This window comes from Hypomesus transpacificus, chromosome 13 (genome assembly GCF_021917145.1).
Source record: "Hypomesus transpacificus isolate Combined female chromosome 13, fHypTra1, whole genome shotgun sequence".
Lineage (NCBI taxonomy): Eukaryota > Metazoa > Chordata > Actinopteri > Osmeriformes > Osmeridae > Hypomesus > Hypomesus transpacificus.
Window position 1 is genome coordinate 1643501 of NC_061072.1, and position 14057 is coordinate 1657557.

The 14057-nt window shown below is 38.7% G+C and overlaps 1 protein-coding gene across 22 annotated transcripts in view; it reads left to right on the plus strand.

The window, feature by feature from the left end:
- The first annotated feature begins 13353 nt into the window (after window positions 1-13353).
- tcf7l2 (transcription factor 7 like 2) overlaps window positions 13354-14057 on the plus strand; it is a 90209-nt gene continuing 89505 nt past the window's right edge. For 6 of the 22 annotated variants that reach the window (XM_047032612.1, XM_047032620.1, XM_047032619.1 and 3 more), the window contains exon 1: window positions 13362-14013. In XM_047032612.1, coding sequence (XP_046888568.1) covers window positions 13825-14013 — 189 coding nt within the window. In that variant the 5' untranslated portion in view covers window positions 13362-13824. Of the gene's footprint in view, window positions 14014-14057 lie in introns of all 22 variants that reach the window. The other 16 variants (XM_047032613.1, XM_047032630.1, XM_047032614.1 and 13 more) reach the window with 7 other exon arrangements.

A 14057-nucleotide genomic window follows, 5' to 3' on the forward strand; every position in this document is an offset into this window, starting at 1 on the left:
AAGTAACAAAGTACCCTTAGAGTATGAAGTCATTCAATAGGCCTATAGTGGAGGTCTAAATAGGTACTTGGGAGGGAATGATAGCAGTGGATGAAAATGGCTAAAAGTAATGATTAATTTAATGAGCTATCGTCACATGTTTAATTGCATCTATCTGTTCACTAAGGAATAGACATTCTATTATTTGATATGTTATTGTTTAGAGACAAAACAGGATATTATTGTGCTGGTATTTGCACAGTGACACACATTGATACTCAGACAGACAGGCAGACAGACAGACAAAAATGTCTGGATGTGTTGCGTATCTTTAAAAAGCCTGCTTTAGCAGTATGTACTAGAGAATGCTGGGAAGGTGAGGTCAGGGGTTCATCTGTCAGAGAGGCTCCTTGTTCATGGATGACTACATGTGCCCAATCCACTGTAGCCCTAACCGCTGAAAAGGCCTTTGCTGCAGACAAATAAATAAACAAGGACATCAAAGGAATTTTCAAAAACAAAACAAAGCCAGCACACGTTTGCAAACACACATTCACTGGTACACATCCGGCAAGCCAGTGAAGGAGAGAGAGAAAAAATAACGGGCTGAAAACATACACATACAGTAGTTTACACTCTGATAACACCCAACTTGAAGAAAATCCAGACAAAACAGAGTGGCGAAAATTGGTGTGTTTGATGGTTCGATATTCAGTTTGAGTGACTCAAAAATAACATTTTTTCAAGACTACATGCTACAACTGCCCTAACCCCCCATACACCATGTTTTGATGAGGTCAGCAAAGGACAGGAAGTGGCTAACCCTCAACATTTATACCAGGTTGCAGAGAATATGATATTTTCAAAAAATATTGATTAAACTAAGACCTGTTTCTCTAAAATTAGAGTTTCTGTGGGAAGTCATCTCACAATGTTGAACTAATTAATCGTCTTTCTTTTGACAGCCAGACGACTGAAAATAAATGAAGTCTGTGTTTTGAGCTAGTCACTGGGCGTCGAGAAGCTCACCTGACTTCATGTCTGTGTTTTGAGCCCTGTTTTCACCGGCCTTGAGAAGTTCAACTGGGGCTGACTGTATGAAATATTGAGGAAGCTCAGAGGTGTGTGTGTGTGTTTAGGGATTGATGAGCGTGCACTTGGGTGTTGAGGGTTAAGGTTGGACTCTTCAGAGCTTGTGTTCCAACTTGCTACCCACCAACTAAACAAACAGCTTATGTCTCAAATATGCTACCATGAGCAGAGCACAGAGTATATGGCAATATTGTAAATTACTGCAAAGATTTACATGGATCTTATATAATAGGTAAGTTATGCATTATATTTCCTATACACTTGGCTGAGGGATGGGGGTCCAGAAGTGAAGTGATTGCAAACATGGATACTGTTAAAACAAAAAGAGTGGGTAACAATATCATCAGCATTACCATCAACCCTAACTCAGTCTAAAGTAAAGCTTAAATATCCTAAATGGACCCTGTGGTGCAAGCTGTCCACCGTAAGAGCAACACACAGGCTCACAGGAGCTAGTGACTGGCTAGTTAGGGGTAGTGGACAGTTTACCTCTCAACTTCCTGTAGCTTATTCAGGTAGCCTTGTCGTTGGGTCTTAACAATTCACACGCTGATACAGATTGTATTGTATTTATCTTTTAATCTGTCTGTTTTACACAAACACTTTAACACCCTAATTTAAATATTTATTCTGGTGTTTTTCCATCTCCCACATCTTGGACCTTTCTTTATCTCTTTTCTTCTCTTTCTTTGCCTGCTCTCCGTTTTCCTAATAAGCAGACTGCCACTGTGTGTAGTCAGTGGGCCTGGCTAAAGTTTAGTACAGTTGAAAGAACACATCAGATTTTCCCCCTGCTCTCTCTGAGGGATGATAATATGAGGTCTTCTTACCTGTTAGAACCTAGTGAGGCATCCCTCCTCCCTTTAAATGAACTTCAGAGGAGGGGAGATTGACAGAAACACAGAGAAGCCTGCCCTGTTTGACTGGCGGGCCCTGTCAAAGTGCACCCACGGGCACTATAGACCCACACAGCTTTCCACTTGCTGACTCCCTGAGATGATCCTGTGTAATGCTCAATAATGACCAAAATAGGCCAATTTGCATACACAACCACATACTCATCATTGCAATGTTTTAGCCATATACATGTTTTTTTGCTTGAAAGAAGCCCAACCCCCCTACCCCAAGGGATATATTTAAAGGGAAAACTCACCTCAAAATCAAGCGTCCATATTTTTCCATTTACCTGTTGTGCTATTTATTAATCTAGATTGTTGTTGCCAAGTTTTGAAGATATCAGCCGGACAGAGATGAATTCTTGAAAGATCCAGTCCTGTTGAGTGTTACAAATAGATTTTTGGGAGCTTTGAGCACCACAAACCAAGTGCCATCTAGGTCCATTATATTCAAGAGAAGACAGAGATCTCTATGACTGGTATTTACAGAATTCAGTAACTCACACAAGAGCAATTTAAATGGATGATTGGCACTACAGGTAAGAGGAAAAATGATTATTTAGATTTTTTGGTCAGCAGTTCCTTTAAAGGCTAACATGTGACACACCAATGCATAGATATTACTGGAACCCTTTTAGCAGTCCTTTTGTTCCTTGTTGTATTCATTCCTGGCTCACAGTGAGACGGGTAGAAGAGCATAATAAGTGTTGGTGATAGCATTGGAAATGTATGATCCAGGATCCCAGCTGATGGTGCATAGTAATGAAGTAAGGGAGAAAGTTTTTCTTTGGCTCTGAAAACCATATGTATGATGACACTTTATCCATAGTTTGTGCATATCATCACCAAACTAAAGAGGGCAACCTTAAGGTCCTGGGTTCACCAGCTGACATTTGACATCTTTATAATTAACTCGGAAGGTCTTATTTCTTCCTTCAAATGACGCCATATTCCATTTTATATGCTCATAAGTAGCATGTATTATTCAAACATGCAAATGAGACGCGGTCAGAAAACAGACTTTTTGACACTGTTTTTTTTTTTGGGGGGGGGGGGGGGCAATCGTGGAGAATTCTGGGCATTAAAGTACCTGATGGGTGTTGAGAGCAACTGCCCTTCTAAATGTTCATTCCTTTAAATGAGATCTAACTTTTTCCACCTCCTTTTTTTGTCCTAGGGCCAGTTAGAAATGAAAGAGGGCAGAAATTAATCAATGTCCTTAAGGGGTCAGTGTTGATTTTAAATGGTAACCCCATCTACATGATGGAAATGTATTCTTATTCTTGTTATAAATTATATTTGCAGTTTGCCTTTCTTGCACTGAAAGCTGTACAGAACAGTAAAAACTAAAACAATGAGAACAGACACCATTTAAATTAATAACCTGATTAAAAAGGCATGTTTTAAGCTAATTCTTCAAATGGCCAAGCAAAGGAGCATTTATGATGGAAACAGGTAGTGAGTTCCACAGTTTAGGAGCAGTTCATGAGAAAGTGCTCCTACCAGCCCAATTAGAAGTCATGAATTAACAGAAACCTTCCTCTTTATGCCCTCCATCCTGAAGCTGTTTTCTTGCCTCTCTTGCTATACTATGTGCATCAATAACGCCAATAATTGACAGATTTAAGAAGTGCTTTTTTACAACCCGTTTAATACCAATTTTTCAGGACTGATGGTTAAAGCCATGGTGCTGGTATGTGAATAATTTTTATGATGTACAGTATGTGTATTGGTAAGAGAATGAGCAAAGGAATAGCTTTCAATATAATGAAAACTGATCTTAACTGTTTGTTGTTTCAAGAAATTCAGAACACATTGTTTTGTGTTTCATTTTGTTTTCTAAACAGTACATCTTAATATATCTTTTTAGGAGGTTTCAATGGTTTGGTAAAAGGTTTTTAGGTTTAAAGCAGCCATCTTTGGCCAGACTCACCACTTGAGCTTTTTATGGATGCAGACACTAACAGGGGTGAAAGAAAGGGCCTCTCATTTTCTGTTTTGGGTTGAGTTACTTTTGAGAGGCTGGTGGTCGCTGGGTCAGAGGCTTCACTGAGCCGGTAACCTCAACATGAGCCTTCAGACCTCACATGTGCTTTCCAGTTCTAAACTCTTCCACACTCCTTAAGCCCTCAGATGAAATGAATGAATGTTCAGTCCTCAGCTGAATTCAAAGTCACAAAAGTGAAGCAGGCCCATTTTGTCTAATAAGTTTAAATAATTATTACTTGTACATCTATTATATGTAAGGTGGCTTTTTAAAGTTAAATGCAATCCTTGTCAGCTTTATAAATAGATGTTATATTTACAGATAAATATGTTATATCTATGTTGATATGTTTTGGTCACAGATTGGTGAAACAGGAAACACACTAGGAAGCTCGACTTGCCTAACTAATATGGTTCAAGTTGAACCCCTATGGTAAAACTCATGTCTCCTGTCTCATGTCTCCACTTTGACGACAAAACCCCTCTGTTTGGACTGTACTATTCTGAGAAAATCATCTTCTTCTACAGCTGAACACACATTCAAATTGAAAGACTGAATGATGAAATGTAATCCCAAATAAAACAAGGCATTTTCCCCTACAGATATCAGAATATAGGTCAATTTATATCATAAGGCCCACAAGGACAAAATGAGATGATGTCAAAACATGCAAAAACAAACCACAAATGCTTTAAAATGCCATTGACAGATATTTTAGTTCCTTAACAATGCAAACATTTGTAAATTAATGTTTGTGTCTAGCTGTACACCTTTTTTATGCCATGCATGGGTTTTTTATTGAGCCATTGTTGATCTGGGTCTTTAAATCCTTGAATGCCCTTACTGTTACCCCCCCCCCCCCCCCCCCCCAGCTGTGATCTCTCTCTTTTTCTGTTTCTACTCTTCCTCCCTCTTCCTCTCACATCTTCCTTTCCATTACATCACACCTATTAATGTATTTAAAAGTTATGATGCCCATTTCTCTTTTTATTTTGTAACTCTGTCCACTCCCCAAGTCCCTTTTCATTCAATCTTTTGTTCATTTTTGTCCATGTGATCAACAATGTTTTCAAATATATTTGTTTTATCCATTTTACCATTCCTTTTCTCCAACCTGTCCAGAAATATCTCATCTGTCATTCATGACTCAGTCTCTTAATCCACCTCATCTGACCCTCTTTCCACCCCTTAATTTCTTTCTCTTGTTGCTGTCCACAGGTGTGACTGCAGACGAGGGACACAAAGGCCATATCTCCATTTTCTCCACCTTGTGTCTCTTTCATTATGTCACCTCTTTAATTTTAATTTGCCTTCTACCCTCCTTTTCTGGTGAACAACAAAGCATGCTAATTAGGACTTTCAGCACAGCCCCTCCCCCCACTCCCAAAGTGCACACTTTCTATGGGGCATTCTAATAGGCCACCTAAGGATGTCGAACCTTAAAAGCTATGGCATTGTTTCAGTAAGCGCTCAAATACCTAACTTGTAACGTGGTTGATTATCTTCCTGCAAATGTGTGCAACCATTTACCTGATGTCAGGAATTCTAAGTCGTCAGTCTTAAATCTCACACACCTGATATTTTCAGGTTTTTAAACAGCTTTATATAGAGTAGCTGCCAGTAGTGTCTATATTTACAGTGTGGCAGTCATGCTCGATAGGATAAGTTACGTAGAGATAGGCAATTCCTCCGTATGTGTGATCTACAAACCACAACATTGTTGACAGAAACAAGGGTGGGTTTTGGTGAGCCAGGTGGTTGGTATGTGTCATAGGTCATCCTTCACATGGTGCCAGTAGTGTAAAATTTGACTCAAAAACTCACTAAAAACAAATAGGTTTCTTGACGCCAGAAATGGAACCACACTTGATATGAGTATGAGTTTGGCCAAGCGTACGTAATACACTGTTTGCGTATCAGTCCAACACCTAGAAATACCTTTTAGTAGTGAACACTCTGAATCTGTCCCCTCTCTTTTTCTGTCGGTTCTTCTCTTTCCTCCTTTTTCCCACCTCCAGCTCTATCCCACCCTCTTGTTCTCTCTCCCTCCATTTCTCTCTCTAATCTTCCATCTCTCTATCAGTCTCTCAGTCCATCAATCTCATTAAAGCTCATGTTTTTTCACCGTTATTTACCAAATATAGTCTGACAAAGAAGAGGTGGGTATTTTTACTGATTGAAGATCAAAGTGACAAAGTCTCCTCCTCGAATCCCGCCCCTTCTATTAGAACCCCTTAAGAACAGAGGAAAACATCAATTTCTCACACATCAATGGCGGCCTCATAATCAATTGAAAACTACACTTGTATGGGGATGCAAATCTTATCTTTGTCTTATTAAAGCTTTTAGAAGATACATGTCGAGATTTAATATTATTAAATAAAAGGGGTTGGTTTTTTAATCTAAAGATGCAGAGGCGTTAGTAACAGTCTAAATCAAAGCCCAGGGACTCTGGTAATTACTTGAGGAGTTTCGCCTATCCTTATTAATATTGATAAAATATACTGTGATCTGATCTCTGAGCTTATGATGCATTTGGGAGGTTGTTAATGAAGATTTTTTATATATATATATGACTCATTTTACCCTAGTGAGTCCAATCCATGAACCAAGAGGAAAAAGTATTTGCTTGTTCATTCACACTGGTGGTTTTGCCAAAGAATGACAATGCAATTAAACAATGGTATCATATATCCATGCTGTGTCTGGGGAGAGAAGGGAGGTAAAGAAAGTATCAAACTGTTGTTGAGAAAGACAAGCTTCTAGCTTTTCCAGTTTGTACTTATTTGTTTTTCTGGTGAACAATTAGAAATTACAGTAAATTTCAGGGAGACAGACAGGCAATTGTGTCAGTAATGTGTGTCAAATAATTCAAGGTTGAGCTCAGTTGAAAGAAATTTGATGCAGTGCAAATATTTAAGGAGGCCCAAATTAACTTATGTTCTTAAAAGCCTAAACAAAGTGGCACATTGCAGGAAATACATTTTTACAGAAGTGTTAATTTAACTGGAATTTGTTATAAAAATGTCAAGCTATAAGTCATCCAAAACAAAAGAGGCCTGTTTGTCAGCCAGATATGTGAAAAGTATTGATTGCCCCTTGCTTGAAGCCATCACAAATATAGTGGACAGGAATTTGAGGCTGATTGATTTTGCTGCATTCATTTCTCAAATTAAAGTATTTTTCAGCAACTATGCCAGAAAACACTAGTAGAGTCCCATGATGAGATACCAATGATGAAAGAAGCATGGGCATAAAAGGAGATGGACTTGGACTGGGAATATACATTTTCACAGATCTGATTGTCTGACATTGAACAATCTGATATGGCTAATATATGGGGTATATCCTTTCTAAGAGAAAGAACATATTTTTCATAATTTCCTTTCTGGACAGAAGTGCTCAATATTGGTAATATCTATGCCCTTAGACCAAATTCCATCTTAATTCCAAGCTTATTTAATAGTGTTAACTGTCCTCATTATAAGGTCAAACTTTCTAAACTAAATAGGGTACTCAACTCAGTTCAGAAGGTCAGTGTTGTCAGGCACTGACAAAATATTTATAATTTAAAACAACATTGTCTTTATTCAATAATATATTTCTTGAACATTGCTTTAGCAGTCAAAAACTAGTTGCATGGTAGCAATCTGGTTACTCCAAATCACATCATACTTAACTTTGTCTTTTGTCATCCCCCAAACCAAAGCTGTTCCCTGCAGATAAAGAATATGGTATGTGTCCCCTTCCATTCATCTGGTGCCTTTCCACAAAAAAAACATGAATGCCTGTAGTCTGAAAACCATTCAGAAGTTGTATTCCTTGTGTTACAGTGGCATAGAGTTCTGATGATCTACTTTTCATCTATATCTGTTCATCCACCTGCTGTCTATGAAAAGAAGGGAAAACTAACTGAGATTCATTCATCAGAGTAACAGTCGAGTCATTTATGATACCTTACTCCACATTTGCATCATAAAACATCTAATTTTCCTGGAGGTCACACGCATTGTGGCAGCTGTCAATGGCAATTAATTTAGTAGATTGTACAATAGTGTAGCCACAACCTAAAGCTATTACAATTATAAACATGGAATTAAAACCGTTTTTTTCAAATGGTGATTTAGCAAACAAAGGGATTGTTTGAGTTTCTTATGGTTTTATTACAAACTTGCCCCTGGCTTGAAATACTGATAAATAATCAATACTGGTAATACAATTAGTTGTCATCTTTGTTGTCCTGTTCTATTTTTTTTTTTACAGAAACACAATAAATATAACCTAAAATAAGTGTCTCATAAACACGTTTAAATGAAAGACCCAAGCAAAGGCAGTGCATTAGATGGACAGAAGGTGATCCTCTTAAATAAGCCAGCCCTCAATCAATACCACTTCATCTTCTTATCTCTCTCTCTCTCTCTCTCTCTCTCTCTCTCTCTCTCTCTCTCTCTCTCTGTCCCTCTCTCTCTCTCTCTCTCTCTCTCTCTCTCTCTGTCCCTCACTCTCTCTCTGTCCCTCTCTCTATCCCTCTCTCTCCCTCTCTCTCCCTCTGTCCCTCTCTCTCTCTGTCCCTCTCTATCTCTCTCTCTCTCTCTCTCTCTCTCACTCTCTCTCTCTCTCACTCTCTCTGTCCCTCTCTCTCTCTGTCCCTCTCTCTCTCTGTCCCTCACTCTCTGTCTGTCCCTCTCTCTCTCTCTCTCTCTCTCTCTGTCCTTCTCTCTCCCTCTGTCCCTCTCTCCCTCTGTCCCTCTCTCCCTCTCTGTCCCTCTCTCTCTCTTTCCCTCTCTCTCGCTCTCTCCCTCTCTCTCACTCTCTCTCTCTCTCTCTCTCTCTCTCCCTCTCTCTCTCCCTCTCTTTCTCAGGTACACAGGCATATACAGACAAACGTACAACATAGTTAAATGCTCAATCAAGGTTCAGTCAGGTCAGATAGCTCACAGCATGGTATTAATTATAGGCCATTCCTCTTCATGACAGACATTGTTACTGGTCTTTCTTCTCTCTCAACAAGGTGGTCTCCTGCTTCCTGTTCCCACTCAAGAAGAAGCTCCTGAGATGAGTTGCTCAGTCTCTCTCTTTCTTTACACACAATCAGAGCCTCCCCCCCCCCACACTGAAGCAAAAAGGTGGTACAGTCCTAATACAATACTAGCATTAAAGAAGGTACTTCATTGTAGTCCAAAACATTAAGTGGGGGTTGTGTTTTGGACAAAACTTTAGTTTTTCACAAATGTTCTGTGCATCTCTTTTGACGTTCCTTTTTGTCTGGTTTATGAAAGGTACGGAACTTGCAGTAGGAAATCTGTCAGCACAATGGGGCCAGTTCTCTTAATGTTTTCTTTGTTGTCCTCAGGTGGCAGGTGGTCTACACATGACTTACAGTACTACTGCATAGATAAACAAACATCATATTTGTCTGCATGTAAATGTTTAATTAAATGAAAACATGTTATGAGGTGAAGTTATGTCTGTCTAAATATCTGTTTTTAATGCTGTGTTAAGGCTATGGTATGAGCAGTAGCCTTGTATACTCAGTAAGTATTTTATGTTATTGTTTATTAATATACACCAGTGGCTTCTTATAATATCTAGCCATAATTAGGGTTTGGTTGGCACTTTTAAATCCCCAAATTATATCTGCCACTAAAAGCAGACCACAAAAAACCCTTTGGCACATCCACTTACATTTTGCCCACATATACATTAAGTTATTAATGTGTATGTAATATACATTAAATATATATTCCAAAACATGTAATATACATAAAATTGTCACATAATAGCACATGATCAAATTGAGCCTGGACAGACGTCAGAATGGAATAAACAATGTACACATGTGAAGTGCCAGATAAGGATACAACAACAACATGCAACATGTTATACATGCTGCATTGTATATCATTGACCTTTACCTAACATTTACAAGTGAGTGGTGGTTTTGCACACCATCGGCTGAGACCATCCACAGGCAGGTGTGCAGTGTGCCTTGGCTGGGACGGCTGGAATGATGACTCTCAGGCTGTGGAATGCTAGGGCATGTTGTGTAGCAGCAGCACCACTGCAGGTGGCTCCCATGTTTGAAGTGTTTTGGAGCCCACGTTGGCCTGATTAATGACTATCACAACTATATCTGAAAAGACTGTGTTTGTTTTGGATCAAGGAGACAGGTTCACTCGGTTTTCCTAATATGGTTCCCACGGTGCTGTGTTTTGTAACAGTGGATAAGTGGGAGACAGTTAGCTTATTCCTGCAGCCAACACCTACAAAAGTGGAGATACAACACCAGTATGGTGCTATTTATCATGAACTTAAAGTCTGGCCTGCCTGCCACAGAAAAGCACACCTTGATTTTGTTTGTCATGGGTTGAGGCTTTCAATGTTGTTATTAACAGTTACTGCATCAATCCAAAAAATAATTCTGTACAACACTGTCGGAAATTGAGTTTAAAAGCTTTCAATACAATAATATTTTATAAATATATAAGAAATCTTTAAATAATTTGTACTTTAAATAACTCGTAATTTAGTGTTTATCTCCCCCTTACATTTCCCCCCACTTTTTCCCCCCAGTTTCTGTCCTCTTTTTGTTGTATGTTTGATTACTGAACAGCACCAGAATTAACCACTTACAAACAAGTATGGTTTTCTTTTTGCTTTTTGCTTTTACTATGAACATAATAAACATACACTAATGAACATATGTCACAAAAAGTTTACATAATCAAATGCATATTAAATCACATTACTGTCCTTTACACAATGTCCAGGGCCATCAGAAGATATATAATTGTGGTTAACCATGTGATTATTCATTTGATAGAATTAATTTAAACAGTACTGAAAAATGTTCATGGTTAGCAGATATTCCCATACAATAAGGACATTTGCAACTGACTAAATGCAAAATAGGGTGAAATGCCAAGTTCCATTTGTTGAAGAGAAAACGTTATTTTGTTTTATTCATCTAGCTCAGGGAAAATCTGGCATAAATCAAGCTGCTGTAACCACTAAAAAGGTATTTAAAAAGCACATATTGTTACTATGAAAACAACTGTGTAGACAGACCCTATAATATGCTAATTAAGACCAGAGCTATTTCAGCCCTCACTGTTGGGAACATGGGTGCATTGTGGGTAATTAACTATTTGTACACAGAGCTTGACCGGGTAAATGAACTCTCCAGCTGATACACAATGTTGCAGCAACTTACTGGCAATGTTGCTACAACGCTACAATGTCAGCTGGGGAGTTAACTTACCCGGGTATGTCTCATAACCTGCTTTCTGGAATACACCCCTGGACAATCTCTCCAGCCTCAAGTTAGCAAGAATGGGCCACTGACATTGCAAACACAGCAATTTCACAGTGACAAAATAATTCTGGGTATTCGGTCATGGTAGCATTGACACTACTTTCAGTTGTGATTTAAATGTTTCAATATCAGTCTAAGTTCAAGATCACACATGTTAACAATAACAGTGCAAAATGGAGTAGGTAATATGCTTTCACTGATTAGTCACATTAGATTAGCACAACATATGAGTCAGTCATCAGCCTATTAAAAGCTCCCTTAGATTAGAGTCAATAAGATACCATCATAAGCAGGTGCCCTGCTGCAGGCGTGATAACACACTGCAAACCCCACTGAACTCTCTGGGACCTGCTGAGGCAATCCAGGGAGAGGTGAGCTTGGAACTCCACTGCTTTGGTCTTGTCTGTGTGGGCACAATGTTTGTAGGGCTTGGAGCAATGGGGCACTTTGCAGCCTACACAGACTTTATGATTACCCAAGATAGGCATGCTAGTTTTACTATATTCTCTGATGCTTGCTCCACTTCCCCTCCCTATTCAATAAGGGAATGATATTGGGTAGGTAAACGCAAGATAACAAACATTTTACTTTCACCTCATTTAGCTATGATAAATTAGTGGTAATGATGCAGAAAGGATTGCAGAAAGGATTGCAGAAATGCATGATAACTAAGTACCTAGGTCTAGGTAAGTTTATATTTAGGTTTAGGACATTTACACAAAAACTGTTTGCCAACACAGCATTTTCATAACTAAGCTGAATTTGTATTTAACGCATTTGTATAGCTCAAAACATCTTTGTCATTAGCTACATATTTGATTGTGTATCGCAAATATTGATAATTTTCTATATAATTTGATAGAAACATAAATCTAAACTTTGTCTTCTCTCAAATAGAAGTATACAAGACTATCTTTTTCTGTTTTAATGGACAATACTGGAACGCGCGGTGCACCTGTGCTCAAAAGAACAAGCGCACATGAGCACGCACACAAGCATAGAACCGTGTCTATGAACATCAAATAAATAATAAAATGCGATGGATTATTTTTTCAAATTACACTGAAGTAACCAACAGTGTACACAAGAAAAGGGGCCATCATTTAGATTGTATTGTATTGTTTCCACACTTAAACCTATTCCAACACTACCTAATTTGTGATATTCATTCGCTGTTTTATCTGCCTGACCTTGATCTATTGCAACAGAATATATGGCGCGTAAGTGCGCTCAAGAATTCATAACTGTTCAACCTTACCATTTAGGACTAAAGAGAGCTACTGAAAAACAAGGAGAATTCAGCTTTTTTACTTTTTTATTTCTGAACATTCTTAAAATGATGACCTTCTCCTTGTAATGGCCATGGCCTGATTAGATTCCAATTTGTGAAAGTTATTGCATGAAACGCAAAAAGGTGGTTTGAGACGATCTTATTCTGTTCAAAAAGCATCAACATTTCTGAAGTCTTCTAATAAATGCAATTTATTCTTGTTTAACTTAGAATCCCAGGAAAAGGCCCAGTATATGCAGATCAAAAATGCTTTTTATTCCATTATAAAACTGGTTAGTGCCACGCTCTAAAATTGTGCATTGCCTACAGAGCACTGTCTGTCCCCGTTTCAAGCAGAACATTGCAGTAAGTATGGGGGAAATGCCATTATGATTATTTTTTTATTAAGTGAAATTATTTACCTCGTATTTTTGTAATATCTCCTATGAGTTGCAATATTCCAACAAAAATTGAAAGGTTTTGCCATAAAACCATTACACATTATGTAGTAGACTACAAGTATTTTTTGTTATTTAGCCTAACAGTAAACAATTAGCCTACCTAGTTACTGGTGGTGAGATTCATAATTTAAATAGTTGGGCATTGTGTGTTATTGCTTTTTACAGTTTAATTCAAGTTTGTTCTCAAAACATGCCTGGTAAACTTTGACCCCTAATTCCATGACATGTCAGATAAATCTACATTGGAGAAGAAAATATCAGCAAAGGAAGCGTCCTCTATTCATTTTCAGTGGGAGACCGCCCATATGTTTAATCCGCGTCTACAAGTAACTCCTATCTTCCGCATATTTTGCTATTCCAGCACAAAAGCAAACAGGGAAGCTTCACTGTCCTGCTCCCAAACTACCTTCACTCGCTTTTCACTGCACACTCGTCCGCCGGCTTCTTCCAGCCTTTTTTTTCTTCCTATTTATGAAAACGTCACTTCAAGTCCCTCCCTGTTTGAATCTCATTAGTTTCTTGTGTGTTTCTCCCTGTCAATAATCCTGAATCCAGACTCTCTCTATTTCCATCCCTCTCTATCTGTCAATCAGCGCCGCCTTTGAACTGAAAACCACTCCGACCAACTTCAACTCACTCAATCCGAGCGGCTCAGCTCCATCTCCGGCTTCTTTTTCTGCCAAGATTCCCCTCTTTTTAGTTTGTACTAACCGCCAGTGCTTGGAAAACGCCAATACAGACCCTAAACTTAAACTCGGATTCTAGATCACAAAGATCAAGGGTTTAAAACTTTGTGTTTTTGCCCCCCAAAATTGCTCGGGAAAATGCCGCAGCTCAACGGCGGTGGAGGGGACGATTTGGGTGCGAACGATGAAATGATTTCCTTCAAAGACGAAGGGGAACAGGAGGAAAAAATATCGGAGAACTCTTCGGCAGAAAGGGATTTAGCAGATGTCAAATCTTCTCTTGTAAATGAATCAGAAACGAATCAAAACAGCTCTTCGGATTCGGAGGTAAGTGACAAATAATCGGAATCGATTGTCCACTCTCGCTTACC